The sequence below is a fragment of the Saccostrea echinata genome, unplaced genomic scaffold (genome assembly GCF_033153115.1).
Source record: "Saccostrea echinata isolate AGI-Se365-2 ecotype Australia unplaced genomic scaffold, CSIRO_AGI_Sech_v1 ptg000029l, whole genome shotgun sequence".
Classification (NCBI taxonomy): domain Eukaryota; kingdom Metazoa; phylum Mollusca; class Bivalvia; order Ostreida; family Ostreidae; genus Saccostrea; species Saccostrea echinata.
The window spans coordinates 38403059-38424793 of record NW_026889778.1 but is presented as its reverse complement, the minus strand read 5'-3'; the positions used below and the strand labels follow the sequence as shown (position 1 = coordinate 38424793).

Here is a 21735-nt window from a genome sequence, read left to right as displayed (position 1 = left end):
TACTTTCCAAAAAGAAAGGATATGGACAGGATAGCTAAATGTTGTTGTCCTGTAGTCCTACCCACAGTAGGTGAATGTTATCATCTCTCCCATTATGTTGCTGTACTGTGTGGTCCTACCCACATAGGTGAATATAATCATCAATCCCATTATGTTGCTGTCCTTTGATCAGGCCATAGACACTGTTTATTCCCACTGAGTTTTATCATCATCCTTACACAAGGTTCATAAATAAAAACTCAATATGACCTCAGTAATCTTGTTTAAAGTATGGCAAGTTGTGCTTAATTTTAATTGATTTAGACTTGATTAATTTTATGTTCCATATGGTGGAAATATATTTCCTCTTATTTTGTCAGTAGTAACAGGATGCGACCGTGACAGTCTAGCATCTCTACTGTGTAACAGTTGGTAGTTGTGACAAGAAGTGTCTATTCCTGTCTTACATCTGTACTGTGTTCAACATGGACTGAACACCAGAATGTGTTGTGATGTCTATATTTGTGACCAGACGTTTCCGTCACGGTCTAGTATCTGTACTGTGTTCAACATGGATTGAACACCAAGATGTACATGACACAAATTTCCATACCTGGTCTGATGGTACACGGGTAATGTGATGATCAAAAAAAAAAGAGTATTCAACATTTTAAACCTGTACTTCATATAAATATCTGTAACAATTAAACTCTATTTGGTTCAGGAATTGATATTTCCTATAAATTTGTTTTCTTGTGGGCTAAGTGATTGTGACTCCTTGGAGTCATTGCAGCATCCCCAAATCATTGTCACATCATCAAACTCTCGACAAAGCGATGATGTGATAGTTAACTTCATGGACCTATCTGGATTCCATTTAAAACCTTTCTATGCAAATTTCTAAAACAAGGCCATAAATACATTCAGCAGATGTTTTAACTTCTTACTAGTCTTTTTGTGAGCTCTCTGTAAACACATTCAGCAGAGTCTGACATTATTTGTCTTTTTTTCTGTGGCTTCTCTCCATATCAAGAAGATGAATGAAATGAGTTATCTTGCCTGGTTTGGTGTTACGTGAGAAATATGAAGACAAAAAAAAAATTATATTGACCATTTTAAATCTGTACTGATATAAATATCTGTTACATGCTCTACTTGGTTCAGGAAATATTTTCCTATTTTTCTTTTTGTTGGCTCTATGAGACTCATGGAAGTATACAAACACATCTTCTTTGACAAGTTCCCAAATGGAGTAGAGGAGGGAGGGTCCAAAACTGATAAGGAGTTTCCTTCAGGTTCAGGAATTGTTAACTTCCTCTTTTCCTTTGTGTTGGCTTTGTGTTCGAAACTTCTTGGAGTTTGCAAATGCTTCATCATTATTTACAATTTTAACCCTGGCACTAACAAGCCTTTTTTAAATACAGATTTGAGCCTGAGGATTAGCAGTTCTTAATTATTTTCACCATTGTCTTTTTAAGGTCTCTGTGATTCAGTTTACCCTGGGGTAAAAGGAACACATCTTTCTATTCAAGTACCCTTTTCAAGGGGAGGGGGGGGGGCTGTTTAAAAGTGATTATCATGGGAGGGGAGGGATGTCAAGTATGAAAGAAATTGTACTGGCTGTGGCTAGTTAATTTAATTTACTTGTTCATAGTCATGATAATACTCTATACCCCATCTTCACAGACATATAAGACTCTAATTTTTCCAAGTTACTCAAACAGATGACAGATTCCCCCACCAGGGATAGAGGGGGTGTGCTAGAAATGATGAATATCAATTATTTCCCTCAAGTGTTTCTTTCAGAAAATAATTAAGTCCAGAATACTTCTTGATAGTAAGATATACATTAAGTTTTCTGAAGACAATTGTAAATCAAAAATATTGAATATTGCCAAATAAATGTCACAATGTTTTACTGAAAATTTCATTGTTAAGGTTGTAAATGCTCTTTATGGGCAACCCTTTCTGAGTTTTACATGTTTTTTCCCCCCAAAGAATCCACATTTTTAATAGTTCCCTGTGGTCTGTATATAATACACTAAAAACAAACAGGAAGAAGAGGAAAATACAGCACCTTTTGCAAAAATTTTCAGATTACAGCACTGTTCATTTTTAAAATTTCTTAAGACTATCATTATCAACATGGTTTAGGGTATGTAGATGAATAACACAACTCAATCTCTTCACAATGCCTGCACATACCTCTTTCATATAAATTTTGTTAAATCGCTCATTTTCCTGTGGATTAAGTTTTAATGTTTTCATGGTTTGAAGAGATCCATAAATTCATATCCCCCATAAAATGTAAAATTACATACTGCAGACTGATGTTTCTCCTATATTCACAAAATCCCCTTAAACAAGTCTTTTTTCCTTAAACCACGAAAATTTGACCTCGCAAAATAAGTCATTTTACAGTATGTAACTGTACAGTAAAGTTCCGTGTTTAACCCTTACATTGTAAACATTTTTTTTTAAAACAACATGCTGAATTTAGTTGTGCCCTTGTTAGATGTGTATATATGTATTTGCTCAATCTAATACATGTTCATGTAATATGAAACAAACATGGTTAATTATAAAAGCCATTGAAAAATACCTAATAAATATAGATGTTCTAAAATGTTTGAATTAAAATTTTATCATCTGACAATCACCTTTAAAATATAACCTGAATCGACTTAGTATACATTTTTCAAATCAGTGCATCATTTTTATTTTTTGTCCAAGGATATACTGTAAATGTATTATGTTTAGCATGTACGATATTTGGTGGAAATTGATTTTTGAACAAGTTAGCGTAGATTTGATTTAGTGCATTCTTAATGTTCTTATCTATGTATATCAGTGCAAGACATTTAGCGTTGTACTTGAATTAGTGGAAGTTTCTTTCCGCCAAAAACGCTAAAAAGAATACACAGCCAAATGTAATACGTTTACAGTAAATGCTTTACTGCTTTTTACTGACTTAAATACATGGAAATGTTGAGATACTGTCTGTATTGATTGTCATTATTGTCTGCTCAAGAGAAAATCATCTTTTAGGAAATTCTCTATAAATATGTAAAGAAAGTTTACAATTCAAACTTCCTTTTCTACCATATTCAACACATTAAGGGCAAACTCTCTGACAATACTGTATACAGGGTTATTTTTGCCCTCTCACACTTCCAAACCAATTTTGCCCCATTTAAAATTTGCCCAGACACAGTTTTCTTTAACAGATAATACTGTCTTCTTTTAATTCACCCAGTTTCAAATTCATCCACTTGTGAAGAGGGGAAAATAAAATGGGGGCAAAAATTTCCCTGTACATACATTATCAATTTTGTCAACATCAATAATTAGAAGTAGCTACCAGTAGTAATTTTAAGATCAACTGAGCTATGGAGACAATTAAGAAGAGGTGCACTGTACTTAAATCTTATATCAAAGGGTCTCGTTAATATTTCAAATGAAGTTTGAGATTACCTCTGTAAAAGGACACCCAATATCTAGACAAAATGTTCAAATTTCTGAAGGGCTGGAATTTTTTTAATCATATCAATTGATGTTTTATGGCTTTGTTTAATTTTTTTTTTAATCATATGTACATTGATGTTATTGCTTTGTTTAGTTGGTTATCAAAATATTTTTTTCAGAAATTATTCATGTATTTTAATTCTTTTTTTTCTAAGGAAGATAACAGAAACAAATATACTGCTTGCCTATGACCCAAGTCATGCACTTTTTTCATGTTTACTTTACTGTATATATACCTTACTGTATGTTTTACATTTGTCACTTAGCCGGTGACAGAAAATTCTATATTAAATTGATACAACATATACTACCAGTCTTTCTCTTTTTTCTCTGCAATTGTCATTGAACATATCTGATGCAGGTATCCACTTGTCTCTGGATTAAAATAATGCAAAGAAACCAAGCCTTGAGCGGTTTTAAAAGTTTATAAGTATGGCTTGGTATTTTTTTAAAGGGGGTGGGGGTAAGAATTTTTTTTACAAACATAGCTGTAAACAAATGTCTTTCTACTAAAGGGAGATCATTTACCATCAACTGCACAGTAGCAAACTGATGAAAAAATTTAAATGTATTCTAAAGAGTATGACTATACCATAGTAAAACTTTAAACCCTTCACTGCATTATGTATATAAATTTGCATTTCCTAGACATATGTTTATATCGTTTTGATTTCATTCATTTTTTAAAATACGTCCTATATTTACATACATGTAAGACCTGAAGTCTCAATATCTATGCAGGAAACTGTTTACTTTAATTAAACTGATACATGTATTCTTTGAATCTTTTAACACTTGACAGTTGTTTTTGTGATGGGATTCAGCTTTGTCACAGTTGGTTCGTATGAGGCATCCGGCAAATGTAACTATAGGCTTACTCTGACAGCTTTACATAAATCTATTATGTTAATAAAGACCAAGGAACCTCTTGAAAGGAATTTATTTTATTATACCGTTAAATGGTGAATTAACTTCCAGTCAATGTATCGTCATTCTCAATTATCCCATATTTTTAGGAATGATTTTCCTGCTTATTTTCATTATAACAACAAATTCACATACTGCGATCTGCCTCCCTGTTTTCATTACAAATGTCCATTACAAAGTGTCAGTCACCTGCATTGCGCAGTGGTAAGAGCGTTTCCTCTAGAGTCGTAATGTAAGGAGTAGATCCTTACGTCGCATGTTCAAATCCACTGCGGGACGTGGAGGCCGGTCCTTTGGATGAGACCGTATAAACAGAGGTCCTGTGTCGCAGTAGGTGCTGGCACGAAAAAGATCCCTCACTGCTCAATGGCCCTGAGTGCCAAGTATATGTAAAAAATTTGCAACCCGCCACCGGCAAGTGGTGGCATCTCCATATGACTGAAAAATTCCCGAGAGGGACGGTAAATAACAAACAAAGTGTCAAATTTCCAGCAGGGTTCACCAGTAAGACTTGTCTCTGTCTAGTTTATTTTGTGATTGGACAAGTCAGTCTCCACAAAAACTTGGATCAGACAAGTCTACCTCATACATTAGTTCATTCAATTGTTAGGTAATAAAAAAAAATCAATAAATAATAAATCATGCGCCTTTACGTAGGTCACAAGTTTGACGACAGAACATGAAACTTCCTGATTACTTCTTTTAAATATAATACATTTACAGTATTTTGGAATAAGATTTCTATACTTCAGTGAAATACACATGAAAACACACACATTCTTCTAAAATTTTCCAATATTATCAGCAGTGCTCCAAGTTGCAACTAAAATGGTCGCATTTGTGACCAAAAAATTAATTTTGCAACTGGAAATTAAAACTAACTCGCATTTTTGCGACTGAGAAAATTTGGGCTGGTGATTGTCAATTTTTATGATCGGGATCGATATTACTTTTTTGCCAGGATTCTCTATCAAGAAAATGTTTGAAGACATTCCTAAAACTTTGTTAAGCGTCGCAAAGACTGAGATTACATAATGATATGCCAGCTTGCAGTACAGTCAACAGACTGGCTGTCAAAATGTAGCATTCTTTATAAAACCCGATCTTGTTAATTGCTTGAATATCATCATGTTTTGGCAATATGGACATCAACTGTTTAATATGTTAGGTTCATAAAATAAACATAACAAACAGCTGACGAAGTCAGATCTCAATAGTTGAAACTTATACATGCATCAGTCAAACTTGCTGCAATTTCATTTGAATTAATTTTAATTCTAGGATAAAACACTTGTGTTCTTTGTTGTACAACCATACTGGTGGTTCTATGAACTAATATTTCATAAGTGATTTCTTCAGCCTAGCAAATTGTTAAGTCACAGTAATACCTGGTAAGTAATCTTTGATAAATTTAAAAAAGACATGATATGTACATAAATGAGTGTTGTTCCTTCCTTTTACTATAAGCTACATGTAAATGTGTTTTCACAAAATGTTTTCACCATGACAAGTGAAATATTTGTTGATGGCAACCAGAAATTCTGAAATGGCGACCAAAAAAAATTTTAGGTCGCCATTTAGCGACCTGGTAGGAAGTGTGACTTGGAGCACTGATTAGTCCTTAAATTCTCTTAATAATTACCCTGATTTTAAAGGGTTTTTTAAATTTATAATTAAGCATGCATGATACCGATTTAACAAAGACTAGAAGTATGTCCATAGGACATGAATGCCCCGCCGAGGGTATATTAGTAATGCAACATGAAAATTTGTATTAGTGCATGAAATTTGATGAGAATATCTTGAATAGTTTCTTTAAAATTGAAATTGAAATCTAAAAAGTTGGATATAGATGATAAATTCTCGCCAAATTATGTATAAGTGCATAAACTTACATAAATATATCTTAAATGGTTTCTTTAAAATTAAGCAAAATGCAAATCTAAGAAAAGTGAGGTCAAGGTCACAGGAAAGTTCAAGGTCAAATGTTTTTGATGCAGTTGAATACTTCTCACAAATATGTATCAGCATATTTAAGTTTGATAAAAATATTTTGAATGGTTTATTTAAAACTGAGCTAAACAATAATTTAAAATAAATGAAGTTAAGGTCAAAGGAAAGGTCAAGGTCAAAAAATGTTAATGCAGTTGAAAAGGTTACATCAGTATGTATTAGCATATGAAGTTTGATAAAAATATTATGAATGTTTTGTTTAAAACTGAGTTAAACACATATTGAGAAAAGTGAGGTCAAGGTCAAAGGAAAGGTCAAGGTAAAAAAATATTGATGCAGTTAAATAGCTTTCATCAGTATGTATCAGCATATGAAGTTTGACACTAATTTAAGAAAAGTGAGGTCAAAGTCAAAGGAATGGTTAAGGTCAAAAAATGTTCATGCAGTTGAATAGCTTACATCAGTATGTATCAACATATGAAGTTTGATAACACTGTATTGAATGGTATCTTTGAAACTGAGCTAAACACTAATTTAAGAAAAGTGAGGTCAAGGTCAAATGAAAGGTCAAGTTCAAAAAATGTTGATGCAGTTGCATAGCTCTCATCAATATCTATAAGCAAATGAAGTTTGATAAAAATATCTTGGATATTGTTTTTGAAACTTAGCTTTGAACAGAGCTAAACACAAAGTGTGATGGAAGGACAGACGGAAGGACAGAAGGATGGAAGGACGGAAGACGGACGTGACAAACACTATATGCCCCGACCATATTCATGGCGGGGCATAAAAAAACTCTCTATTTAAAACATAATTTGTCACATAGTATCTGCAGAGTTACCTCCCATGGCCAAAGTCCTGACATTGTAGCAGCAATATCTGGTGTCGTCTCCTTCTCCACAAGTCCATGAACCACTTTTTGGATGTAATTTCTCAGAGTTAGTGCTGTTTCAAGTTCTTTGGTTAAGTTCACTTTTTTTACTATTAGTTCAACTCTAGCACTGAAAATCAAATAAAATTTGTTGCATATTAAACAACTTTTGCAATATTTTTTTTTCAAAACTTTTGCACAATCCTGTAGCAGATTTGTACATGTATAACAATTTAACAAATATATAATGGAAAAATTTTATGAGAATTAAGAATTATTTACAAAGTTGTAAATCTAATCTTTATGGTCCTGGGCCAGGCTCCGGGGCCATAAAACTTAGATGAGCTCACTCTTGATCTCAGTCTCACTTTTCCACTAACAATTCCTTATGTAAAAGTGAGACTGGGGTCGAAAGTAAGCTCGTCTAAATTTTATTGCCTAAGTACCAGAAATTTCCCCAATGTAGCTTTCATTTACAATCAAACTATTCTAAATTTTCAAAGAACTTAATTACTCTGTAGGTTCTGTCATGTTTGTAGTGTAGACGATATTTCTGAGGAAACCCCTGGAATCATTGAGGGTAACATAGATAGGTTCGCTCAGCTCTGTCAGCCAAGCCTTGGGTACCTCTGTCTCATCCCTAGTCTCAACCTGTATACACACTCCTCTCTACAAAGGAAAAGACTTTTTAAATTTTTAAAAACTACACACTTTGAATCAGTGACAAAAGCTCTGCTGCAAGTTTTTTCCTTCTCTTTTGAAATTTGTGATGTGTAAATGATTTCATACGACACGAAAGACTTACTGTGCAATCCTTGTTGGGATGAAGATCTGCCTTTGCTTTGTTGTATTTTTTTAATCTCTGACGAGCTGTCTGGAGAATTTCTTTTTCAATCATATCCTTTTCTCTCACAGAAGAGTTTACAGTGGTATTTTTTCCACAAGCTAGATTAAACTGCAATATTCTCCTAAAACATAACCAAAAAATTGCTTGATTTTCCTTTTCATACACATTATTAATTAAATGTATTACATTCAAAATGCAGGTCAAATTAATATTGCTTCAAAGCTGTGATAAAATCATCAATTTCTTCCATTAAAATTTTGACAGAATTTATATTTTCAACATAAATCGTAATATTCATGCAATGAAAGGAAACAATGTCTTTAAATAAACTCCTAAACATGAAATTAACAGAATGAGACCTTGTTAAAGGAATTGTATATTGAAAACAATACTAACTGGTCATGAATACACTTCTCTGAGCAGAGAGGAAGGTTCTTGTAATGTCCTCCACTACACCAGTTGCATCCCTTTGTTGCCTGACATTCTGCTGATCCAGAACTAACAAGAGGCCCATGGGCCTTGAATCGCTCTTCTGATAAACTGTACAACCTATCACTTCTATTTGAAGCCTCAAAGTATCCTGTATATTTACATAAACCCTTGAAATTCCAATTCACACTCTGAGAACCCAAGATGATTCTAAGCCAATTAGTACCTGAGAGTTGGTCATGGTGACCTACTTATCACTTGTCATTCTCTGAGGACCCATCAACTAAGTTTGATGATTCTAAGCCAATTAATACCTAAAATATTTTTTAAAATTATAATCATATAATTTTATAAGTAGGTCAAAGTGACCTACTTTTCAATTGTTGTACTCCAAGGACCCAAGACGCATCAACTGACAAAGTTTATTGATTCTAAGCCAATTAGTACCCGAAAATATTTGATTAAAGCCATAAATTTTCAAAAGTAGGTCACCGTGACCTACTTTTCAGTTGTTGTACTCCGAGGACCCATGACGTCTAAACTGACAAAGTTTTATGATTCTAAGCCAATTAGTGCCCGAAATATTTTATTAAAGCCATAAATTTTCCGAAAGTAGGTCACGGTAACCTACTTTTTAGTCGACCTACTCCGAAGACCCATGACGCATCAACTGACAAAGTTTGATGATTCTAAGCCAATTAGTACCCGAAATATTTAATTAAAGCCATAAATTTTCAAAAGTAGGTCACGGTGACCTACTTTTTAGTCGATCTACTCTGAAGACCCAAGATGCATCAACTGACAAAGTTTGATGATTCTAAGCCAATTAGTACCCGAAATATTTAATTATCGCCATAAATTTTCAAAAGTAGGTCACTGTGACCTACTTTTTAGTCGACCTACTCTGAAGACCCAAGATGCATCAACTGACAAAGTTTGATGATTCTAAGCCAATTAGTACCCGAAATATTTAATTAACGCCATAAATTTTCAAAAGTAGGTCACTGTGACCTACTTTTTAGTCGACCTACTCCGAAGACCCAAGATGCATCAACTGACAAAGTTTGATGATTCTAAGCCAATTAGTACCTGAAATATTTAATTATAGTCATATAAATTGAAAAGTAGGTCACGGTGACCTACTTTTCAGTTGACCTTTTTTGAGGACCCAAGATGCATCAACTTACAAAGTTTTATGATCATAGGACTTAAAATGCTTTGAAATCGAATGCCTGCAAAGTTCAAAAAGTAGGTCACTGTGACCTACTTTTTAATAAATATGTTTTATGGCTCCAAGATGCATCATCTTACAAGATTTAATGATTCTAAGCCTCCCCGTATTCGAATTAATGACCTTAATTGTTTTAAAAAAGATTAGCCATAAAATTCAAAAAGTAGGTCAAGGTGACCTACTTTTTAGTTGACGTAATTTGAGGACCCAAGATGCATCAACTGACAAAGTTTGATGATCATAGGCCTTAAATTGTTCAAAATATGCCTCTAAATCATTTTGAAAAAGAATGGCCGCAAAATTTAAAAAGTAGGTCACCGTGACCTACTTTTGAGTCAACATGATATGAGGTCCTTAGATGCACCAACTGACAAGATTTGATGATCCTAGTCCTTATAGTAAGCAAAATATCAACATTTTAATAAAATGTAATTTTTGGTCAACTTTGAAGTGACCTTGAGACCACGCCCTTTGCCCCAGGGTAAATCCCCGTGCAAATTTTAATCTACAACATATCCTCATCCTTTTGTGTAAGTTTGGTGATAATCTGCCCAGTGGTTCTTGAGAAGAAGATTTTTTAGCAACCAGTACTTTTGTTTCTATTTTCCTAATTATCTCCCCTTGTTAAAGGGTCACAACCCCAGTTTTAGTATAAAAGGGAGCCCTTGGGCCAAGGATACCCTGTGACAAATTTGACAATAATTGGCCAAGGGGTTCTTGAGTTATGGCCCATATTCTAAAAAGTTTACGCACACCGCACAAATGGCCATAGCATTAGCTCTTTGAGCCTTTGGCTCAGAAGAGCTAAAAATAACCATTTAAGGGAGAACCTGTAACTAGAGACTTACATACATATTGCTGAGAAAGGGCAATAACTCATGCTGCCGCCATCCCATCCTCATAAACTGATTGTAACAAATTTCAGCATTTGTAATCATTGTTTAATAATAGAAGTAGGTAAATGATTTAGTAGACAATTTGAAATTATAAGTACTTCTGAATAATAATAAAAGTCAACCTGATACTGTATGCATTCTCAAAAACTCTGGAAACACTTGAAAAATACAAATATGTACCCATGTCAATTTATATCCATCAAACAGGTAGACTTACATGGCTGTACAGACAGGTTTACAAGGCCTTACATTAATGGATTTATTTTCCTTGTCTGAGGACTGCATCTGCCAGTGTTTATGGGGTCCTAAAACACAAACACAAATCAAAATTGCAAAACAATCAACTATTACCAGCTTTCAACATTATTTTCCAATTTGCAATTATTAAGGTAACATACCAGGGCAGGGCTTGTAGCCATTAGTCTTGTTAATTTGGTGGGTGCATCTATCCATATAATTACTGAAACATGTGCAAGGACACTGAAACATCCAAAAAGAAAAACATTTCTCCATGTATTACATGTACATGTACAGCCAATATGTTGATTACTTTCTAATACCAATAGTCAAAACACAATCCACTTACATCAAAGATAGCTCTGATTTCATAATAAAAATAGAAAAACTTAGACCTCAAGCAGAATGCATAATGGTCAGTTATGATGTAACATCCCTGTATACAAATATGCAGTTCAACGAATTACTCACAGCTGTCAGTGAAGCATACACTAAATTCAACAAAGGAGAATTTAAAATTCCTTCGCCACCTACAGAAGATCTTCTGTGGTTGTTACAAACAATATTAGAAAATAATGTCTTTGAATTTAATTCTTAGAAATCTAAACAAATTATAGGCTGCACAATGGGCTCAAAATGCAGTCCTGAAGTGTGCGATATCAGAATGTATGAAGTCACTTCGGAAATTCTAAACAAATTTCCATTTCAACATAATATTGTTTATCACGGTCGATATCGAGATGATGGATTTATAATCTATCATGGGGAAATGGATGAAATTCATCAATTTTTCCAAATAGCAAATTCACATCATCCTCTTTTAAAATTCACATATGAAATTTCTGACAAAGAAATGAACTTCCTTGACATCACCCTATTTAAGGGAGAAAGGTTTGAATTAGAAGGAATTCTTGATGTCAAAACTTTCATAAAACCTACTAATACTTTCCAGTATCTGGAACGCAATAGTGCACATAGCCCTTCTGTTTTCAAGGGAATCATTAAAGGCAAAATCATTCGTCATTTACGCAATACTAGCGATTCTAATATTTTTCACAATGCGATCGAAGTTCAAATTTTCTCTGTTGAACAGAGGATATAATGAAAGTGAGATTAACAGTTCAATGAACAATGTTCTAGAAAATTACAAAAGAGACCATTTAAATCAAAAAAAGAAAGTTAACAGTAATTCTGATATACCATTGGTCATGGTTACAAAATACAACCCAGCCATTAGCAATATCAAAAAGAAATTGCTAAAATACTGGCACACTCTATCAGGAGAGCCCTCAAAGATATATTCAAAGACAAACCAATTATAGCATATAAAAAACACAGGAGTTTAGGAGATCTAACAAGTTCAAAACTTTAAAAAAAGTTAGTATAGCCTCACTTACTGGTCAATTACAATGTAATCAACCATATCATTTACTGACATATCTCAGTCAGAGACAGTTAACAAATTATCGCTTTCTTGCATATTTATTTACACAAACAACTTTCATCTGTGTTTATTATTTAAACATTACGTGACCTTGGGAAATTCCCTTACCGGTTCTACTATTTAATAAGAACATACCGGTATATAATAAAACAAATAAAATGAATATACAATATTGATATATATAAGTGGATTCCTGATGATGGTGGACTTATATAACTAATTAAAATTAGTATAGAATATCTATTTATTGCTTGGCCTGTTATCACACCGCCGAAACACTAAATTAGTGTCGGATCTAAGTGAAAATGAGGTTCGTGGCTTGATGGGAGTCACTTTTTTACTACAAGTCAAATCTAAATACTGTGGACGACAGGACTTTAAAACACTGTGAGATTGGAGAGTTGAGTTGGCCAAACTAAATTTACAATATAATGGTTAAGGTGAGGACTGCTAAATTTACTTCTCAATCCTCTTGGTATTTAGTATTATGATTACCCGAACAGTGTGATGATAAGATTGAAGAAGTATAGGTTTTGCATGTCTGTGATAAAGGGCAAAACAAATGCATTCCCTGTCAAAAAAGACAGCAAAAAAACACCCTCTCTTCAGTAACAAACATTTAAGGAAAGCTGTCAATGTGACAATAAACTGGGTTTTCTTTTGTGTGAACATGCTGATGTTTAACTGGTAATTGCCCCATAAATGATCAAAAATCAAAGTCAAAGTACCATTCACATCTTTGATAGATGTACAATTGATCCACAAAATAAAAAATATTTTGAAAACTGTAGGTGAAGTTATCCAGACAAATGTTTTTTTTGTTTTGTTAGCCATACACCATTTTCACTATTCCTTCGGAAAACCCAGCTAAAAACTCTCTGAGGAGTTAATAGTGATGAATGTAAGCAAAAAAAACACAGAACATTCCCTGACAGTTATTCCTACCTGACAAATGTTTGTCTGAAGATGATCACAAACAGAGCACATCTCCGTACAAGAACAAGCTGCCTACAAAAATACAGAATAAGATTTTCTAATAACAAAAGAGGAGATAAACGTGTAAATTCAATACATAAACATGCATTTCAAAATATAAACTGAAGATTTAAAATTACTTCAAAGACACAAGTACTGCAATAAAATTTTTCACCAAACAAAAAAAAGAGTAAATGAAAGACAGCAATAAACTGTCTGGTCTCTTTCAAGTTTACTTTTAAAGATTGCAGTGTACTATTTTGTATACCTGTGTGGTATGGCACATGGATAAGGGTTTGTAGATGATAACATACAGGTTGGATTTGTTGATAGGGATCAGCTGGAAGTCCAGGCAAGGATCAGAAGAACCTGGATCAACCACCGATCCAGAGGTGTCCAGTGAATAACTCAGATGGGAGTGACCAGACAGAACATCACTGCACCAGTCTATCTAAAGTAGGAATATTGTTGTAAATATTGTACATCATGCATTCAGAATGAACAAGATGTGTTTGTGAAACACTATGCCCCCGATGGTAACACAATTCTGGAGTGGGACGTAGACTACAGTGCAATAATTATGGCCAATGTTAAAGTTTTTCAAATGTAGGTCAAAGATCACAGTTGAGGTCACATGATCAAAAATTTCTGTACCAATGGAAAGGTCTTGTCAAAATGAACACTCATGTCAAATATTAAAGCCTTACCCTTGACAGCGCAATAGTTATGGGCTAGGTTAAAGTTGACAACAGACAGATAGACAAACAGACAGACAGAACAAAAACAATATACCCCCAGGATCTTTCGATCCAGGGGCATAAAAATTTTTGAAGCAATTGATGCCAACTTACAGTGGGTTTGCATTCTTAGCATTTTTCAAAACTATTTATTAATTATTCTCTCACATGTGTATGCAGGAAAAAGTTTCAAATGGTATTAAATTATTAGAAAACATAGTGGAATAGGACAAAATTACCATTATTCAATGTCAAAAATGAGCTTAAAAGCAATTCTACAGCAAGAGTTGAATCAATGATACAATGTAGAAATTAACTCTGCACATTATTATATGCACATCCCAGTGTTTAATGCATACATTCTTAGACATCCCGGGAGTCCGATGCCTGGGACCTGGTAAAGTTGGAAATGAGCATGTGGAAACTGCATACTAACAAGCCCAAAGGGCATGCAAAAATTCGAAGGCTTATAAGAGGTTTATAACAATATACATCTGCTTTTGATTCAAATGATCAATTCACTCACCCTGTATTTCATTTTCATTTGTGTATAACATAACACACCAAATCAAATAACATCAGTAACATTAAATGTAACTTAAAAGGGTTTGTAAAATTTTAACGACAGGTTAATCTACTTTCTAAGAAACTCTTTGCGTTGGAGGCACAAAAAGCATATAGATTGAAAATAATGGTGTGGCAATAGATGCTCTCGGAGAAATGGATTTCCTTGGCATGGAAAGGCAAATAATAATAAATTCTTAATAAAAGTCTGGGCATGTAAATATTTGTTTGGGCTTTGTTTGTTATAATTGGATACACCTGCCCGAAGGGCATGTGCTGAAAAAATGCTATTATTAATTTATACTAGTGAGACCTATACTAACCATCAGAAGACCTTTTTGTAAAAGCCAGTTTGCCACCCAAGGTAAAACTTCAGTCAGATGGGCAGACATCTGTACTGGTCCAACATTGTCTAGCTTCATCAAGATGCTCCTAAAATCAGAGGTCAAAGTCTAGTCAGTCTTTTCTATCCCTAGACTTCCAAAGAAATGTTGGTGATATATTTACTACACATATCTACTTTTAGACATTACATTCCTACTAAAATGTTGAGGTTATTAAAATCTTTTAAGGATATCAAAATACATGAATATGATTGATTTTTAAATAAATGTAAAAATTAGGGATGGCAACCGAATACAGAATTGCTAATTGGTTATAAGCAAGAGGTTCCGATCGATTAATCGGTTAATCGTATCAAAATACACATTTTCCTGATATTATATTTTTTTTCAAGTAAACTCTAGGTATATACACAAGAAAACCGAAAAATATGCTAGTAATATTCATTTACTGCTGTATTAGTACACTTTATATGATATTCTATTTTAATTTAGAAAGGCAAGAAAAAAGGTAACCATGAAACACCTCATAGATATCAAAGAAATTGATAATGTTACAGCACAAGGTCGTTGTGCATTGTCACCATAAACAGAAACGGAGTCTGAACTGTCACATAATTTACAATGTTTGTTTAAAAATATAATTTGACAGGTAACTGCGAAGGATAGACAGGGTAAGATACACATTGCAATCATTTAAATCATTTAACAGAACTCAACAAAGATTTATTTAATATCATTAAAGAAATTTAGGACAGTCTGGGTAACAACATGGTGTTCAAATAGCGATTAACACTTCGCAGAGTGACCAATTACCCCAATGATTTCAATTTTGAGAGTCTTAATTATTTACCTTCAAATCAAATTAAATGTGAAAACATCATAACTTATCAATATTTAGAGGGTTTTTAAACATTGTAAATCGAGTTTTAAGGAAATTTACACGTATTTTATTTTTTTTTCCCAACTAACCGATTACAGATTTTCTAACCGATTACCATCGTTCTGACCGAGTAACCGGTTAACGATTACAAATTGCCATCCCTAGAAAAAAATCTTTATATATGTTCCAGTATATTTTCTTCAAAATCAAAATGCCTCCGTATAAAGCAGCAATTCATCTGAGACTTTATTAGTTTTTCAAACTTCAGTGTTGTTTGATGCCAACCCTTCATCATCCATGATTATCCACGCTGAATTCTGGCTAATGTTTCTGAAGACAGCATTATACAGAAAAGCCATCAGATGTTGAACTGTGATGTCTGCAGCTACTACTCCATGGACCAATTTACTGAAACCAAGATGCAATTACTCAATTACTGCTATGTCAATCCCACTTCCCTTGACTTGAGAGTTTAATGAGCTAATGAATTACCACCTCAACATGAAGATTTACAAAGAGATGGATCAATAATTAGATGCATCTGTGTGTGAAGTAGACACAATCTTTCTGCATTTATCCATGAATTGTCTGGAAGTTAACTGTGGAAAACACACACTTAACTAAAATGTATGACAATTGTAAAATGGTGCTTTTAAGAATAGATGGATGCATTATTTAGTGCATTTTTAAAGGTAATCACTGTTTTCTGAGTGGTCCAGACAAGGATTTTATACATAGAGGTTTTCTGACCTTGAATTTTTGTCTAGAAAACTGGGTACTCTAATGGTGAAGTTTGAGCCTTACTGAGCCATGGGGAGAGAAAATACGCTCCAGACAAGGATTTTACAAGGTCAAGGTCACTGCACACCCTCTGACCATGGGTACTCAATGGATGAAGTACGAGCCTGACTAGGTCAAAGGAAGAGAAAATATACTCCGGACAAGGATTTTTATACTTAAGAGATTTTTTGACCTTGACCTTTTATTAGAAAATTGGTTCAAGATTACTGTACACCCTCTACCCATAGATACTCTATGGGTGAAGTATGAGCCCAACAGGGCCAAGAGGAGAGAAAATATGATCTGGACAAGGATTTTAAACACTGAGAGAAATTCTCTGACCTTGACCTATGGTATACCAATTGGATTAAAGGTCACTGCACACCCACTACCCATGGGCAATCTATGGATGAAATATGAACCTGGCTGGGCTATGTGTAGAGAAAATATGCTCCACACTAATGAAATTAGAAGAATGGAAGGATGGATGTTCAGAGACAGACTGATCACTACAGGGCACCTGCAGAGAGGGGCCCTAATAAAATCTATGAAATCAAATAATAAGAATACTTCAACTTTTTATGGAAACTCACACTTGCATGTCTCTTTTTGTCGAATATATATATATATATATATATGCAAACACAAATACATACAAGAACGTTTACATATTTGAAGTTCTGAACAATTTTTTGTGAATGATAACTTAACATTTTTTACCTGGTTTGGTGAAATGCTTTAGCCAGGGTGACGATAGATATATTCTGGTCGGGGTGGGCAGTAAACATGTACTTATGGGACTGACTGATGGCTGCTGTGTACCAGCGGTCCTCTCTGGGGTCATACAGGATGTCAGGTACCAGGGTCCCAGGGAACACCTTAAACACACCGTTCTCTGTCCCCATGTATCTGTAAATAGAATCAACACTTGTCAAACTCTCAACATGCTCTGAAGATCACTGTATAGGCATTAGGAGTTAAAATGAAATCTATCAATTCTGAATAACTTATATTCAGTAATTTTGGTTTTGAGAATATTTGGCAAATTTGATATCAAATAAAAAGAAGTTGAAATATAGGCATTTTGTATTTGGGAGGATTTTCACTTTAATACTCTGTATAAACTTTACAGAAATATTGGGGATATATTATTTATTTAATAAATGAATAAACTTTATGGAAATATCAGGATTTATTTTTGGGTTTGTTTTTTTTTTTTTGATCCACCATTCTCTATCCCCATGTCATGTATCTGTAAATAGTCAAACCTCGTTATCTCGAACTCAAAGAACCAAAGATATCCAGGGTAAAATACTTAAGGAATAAGCAGTTTGTACATTAAAATGACTTCAACATATCCATGGTATTCGAGATATCTATGTTTGAGATACCGAAGTTCAACTATAGCTAACTTTTGCAGCATGTCAAAATTACCTGATACAGAGTATCAGAAAAGCATAAAATCCTACATTCTATTCTTTGCATTAAATTTTTTATTATTTTGTGGCTGTTCATTTTTGGTATTTCCACTGGGTTCACAGGTGTGTAAAAGTCAGTCAATATATCAGGTCTCAATAGCTCAGTGGTTAGAGCGCTGGCACGGTACGCCAGAGGCCCTGGGTTCAAGTCCCGGTTAAGACTTGATTTTTCACCATCTGCGACAGTAGTTTTCATCAAAAGTATTAATCAGTATTTTAACAACCTTGTCAAAAGAATTAAAAGCAAACAGCATGACTGTCAATCAAGACAAAAATCAGGTGCCTCAACCAACCATCAAAATCTTATTTCTTAGTCTTTGATTTCACATGACACAATTCTATTTTAACAAAATTCTAACAAAATCCCAGCTATACATGTATATCAACTGTTTCCAAAAACAGCACATGTATCCCTTTTTGTATATATTCTGTGTGTTTTACCTCCATATAGCATCAGTTGGTATTTTCCAGTGTTGATCAATTTTGTTCATCAACAAAACATCACCAGCAACAGACTCTGTCACACCTGAAAAACATAACAGTTACTATTAAATCAAAGATGATGAAATATGAAATAAGATGTAAAGAAAACAGTAGGATATGTGCTTTTATGCAATCAATAACTGCTTATCAATGTATTTTATTTCAACATCTCTAATCAATACATTAGGTACATCTGTCATATGGTGAAAATTTTAAAATCAGGACCCTTAATTCTTTGAACTTTCAGTAAATCTGCATTGAGCAGTCATATATAACAAATTAAACAAACATAATTTCTGAAATCTTAAATTTTTTTTTTTAAATATGAATGTTTCCCCCTAAAAACAGCACCTAACCTGCATGTTGGGAGAATCCTGTTGTGTTTTTGAAGGTACTGTGGGCATCGGAGTAGCTTTTGTTTTGTTCATACATCAGACTCTTCTCCAAGTCCCAGAAAGAGCCAGGGGCAAACTGCAAATCAGATAATAATCTGTTTATCTACTAAATATCTATAATAACAGCTAATTGTAAAGGTTTGATCTGTACACTGAATTATGTGTATAGGACTGGCATTCAATATCTCAACTTTAAAGAGTCTTTTATGACATTTTTCTGCAAAAGAGCAACATACAGTAAAACCTCATTATCATCTCAAACTCAATGGGACCAAGAAAAAGCTTCGAGATATCCAAGGATGCGAGATATCCAGGGTAAAATACTAAAAGAATATGGGGGTTGTGGTTGCCAAATCACTTAGACATACCCATGGTATTTGAGATATCAGTGTTCGAGATACCGACATTCAACTGTATCATTACTTTTACTATGTTTACAACAGGGTTGTCTCTAAGACCCGGCGGCCGGGGAATTTCCCTGCCTATAATGATGTAATCCCCCGGTTATTTCGGTATTCCTCTTAAACTCCCCAGTAAGGGAGGAACCCCAGTTCCCCTTCTACTTTTTAAATGTCCCCTTCTATTTCAATTCTTAGGGACAACCCTCTCCCAATAGATTTTGAAAAATACAAGTAACTACCAGTAGTAAGAATTATGTCCTCAGACTATTGTTATGTAATTCCCAAAGTACATTTTCGATTGATACATTTTACATGAATCAAACTTTAAAAAAAAAGATCTATAAATACAACTTTTCTCATATTAACAGGATCCAAACGTACAATTATTGGGTTGTCTCTCATTACACAATGTTAATGAATGTTGAAATGTTTTTTACTGCAGTAACATTTCATCTATCTTTAAAAACTCTCTTTCAAAACAGAACATTCAATGTCAATTAAAATTCAACATTACATTTGGAAAAAAAAAATCATTGTCTCTTTCCCCAAAGCTAGATTACAGACAAGATACTGTAACGTACCTATTCCATAACAAGTACGGTAGTCTATAGATCTGCAGTTTCCACTCTGTCATTGTAACATTAAGTCAACCTGCTGCTGTTGACAACACCCACATTGTAGCATTGGCTGGGATGACCAGTGGTCCTACTTGATTGTAGCATTGACTGGGATGACCAGTGGTTCTACCTTGATTGTAGCATTGGCTGGGATGTCCAGTGGTCCTACTTGATTGTAGCATTGGCTGGGATGACCAGTGGTCCTACTTGATTGTAGCATTGGCTGGGATGACCAGTGGTCCTACTTGATTGTAGCATTGACTGGGATGACAAGTGGTTCTACCTTGATTGTAGCATTGGCTGGGATGACCAGTGGTTCTACCTTGATTGTAACATTGACTGGGATGACCAGTGGTCCTACTTGATTGTAGCATTGACTGGGATGACCAGTGGTTCTACCTTGATTGTAGCATTGGATGGGATGACCAGTGGTTCTACCTTGATTGTAGCATTGGCTGGGATGACCAGTGGTTCTACATTGATTGTGGCATTGGCTGGGATGACCAGTGGTCCTACTTGATTGTAGCATTGGCTGGGATGACCAGTGGTCCTACCTTGATTGTAGCATTGGCTGGGATGACCAGTGGTTCTACCTTGATTGTAGCATTGGCTGGGATGACCAGTGGTTCTACCTTGATTGTAGCATTGACTGGGATGACCAGTGGTTCTACCTTGATTGTAGCATTGGCTGGGATGACCAGTGGTTCTACCTTGATTGTAGCATTGGCTGGGATGACCAGTGGTTCTACCTTGATTGTAGCATTGGCTGGGATGACCAGTGGTTCTACCTTTATTGTAGGATTGGCTAGGATGACCAGTGGTCCTACTTTGATTGTAGCATTGGCTGGGATGACCAGCAGTCCTACCTTGATTGTAGCATTGGCTGGGATGACCAGCGGTCCTACTTTGATTGTAACATTGGCTGGGATGACCAATGGTCCTACCTTGATTGTAGCATTGGTTTGGATGACCAGTGGTTCTACTTTGATTGTAGCATTGGCTGGGATGACCAGTGGTCCTACTTGATTGTAGCATTGACTGGGATGACCAGTGGTCCTACCTTGACTGTAGCATTGGCTGGGATGACCAGTGGTTCTACCTTGATTGTAGCATTGGCTGGGATGACCAGTGGTTCTACCTTGATTGTAGCATTGGCTGGGATGACCAGTGGTTCTACCTTGATTGTAGCATTGACTGGGATGACCAGTGGTCCTACCTTGATTGTAGCATTGACTGGGATGACCAGTGGTCCTACCTTGATTGTAGCATTGACTGGGATGACCAGTGGTCCTACCTTGATTGTAGCATTGGTTGGGATGACCAGTGGTCCTACCTTGATTGTAGCATTGGCTGGGATGACCAGTGGTTCTACCTTGACTGGGATGACCAGTGGTCCTACCTTTAGTGTAGCATTGGCTGGGATGACCAGTGGTTCTACCTTGACTGGGATGACCATGGTCCTACCTTTAGTGTAGCATTGGCTGGGATGACCAGTGGTTCTACCTTTATTGTAGCATTGACTGGGATGACCATTAGTCCTACCTTGACTGTAGCATTGGCTGGGATGACCAGTGGTCCTACTTGATTGTAGCATTGGCTGGGATGACCAGTGGTCCTACCTTGATTGTAGCATTGGTTGGGATGACCAGTGGCCCTATCTTTATTGTAGTATTGGTTGGGATGACCAGTGGTCCTACCTTGGTAGTAGCATTGACCTGCATGACCAGTGGTCCTACCTTAAT

At 35.0% G+C, this 21735-nt stretch overlaps 2 protein-coding genes across 2 annotated transcripts in view; both read right to left on the bottom strand.

The window, feature by feature from the left end:
• LOC133195903 (uncharacterized) overlaps nucleotides 1-8134 on the bottom strand; it is a 45860-nt gene extending 37726 nt beyond the window's left edge. The window contains exons 1-3 of the mRNA XM_061331881.1: nucleotides 8061-8134; nucleotides 7770-7924; nucleotides 7226-7385 (exon numbers count right to left, since the gene is read on the bottom strand). Coding sequence (XP_061187865.1) covers nucleotides 7226-7385; nucleotides 7770-7786 — 177 coding nt within the window. The 5' untranslated portion in view covers nucleotides 7787-7924; nucleotides 8061-8134. The remainder of the gene's footprint in view (nucleotides 1-7225; nucleotides 7386-7769; nucleotides 7925-8060) is intronic.
• LOC133195283 (uncharacterized) lies at nucleotides 7959-21449 on the bottom strand. Its single transcript, XM_061331136.1, has 14 exons — nucleotides 21054-21449; nucleotides 20510-20937; nucleotides 20277-20370; nucleotides 18937-19051; nucleotides 18539-18623; nucleotides 17340-17528; nucleotides 16125-16247; nucleotides 14939-15047; nucleotides 13583-13765; nucleotides 13285-13347; nucleotides 11057-11138; nucleotides 10876-10963; nucleotides 8499-8600; nucleotides 7959-8223 (listed from the first exon to the last, which is right to left on the bottom strand). Exons 1-14 carry the CDS (start codon nucleotides 21447-21449, stop codon nucleotides 7959-7961), a joined length of 2322 nt encoding a protein of 773 aa, XP_061187120.1.
• Between the last annotated feature and the right edge of the window lie 286 nt (nucleotides 21450-21735).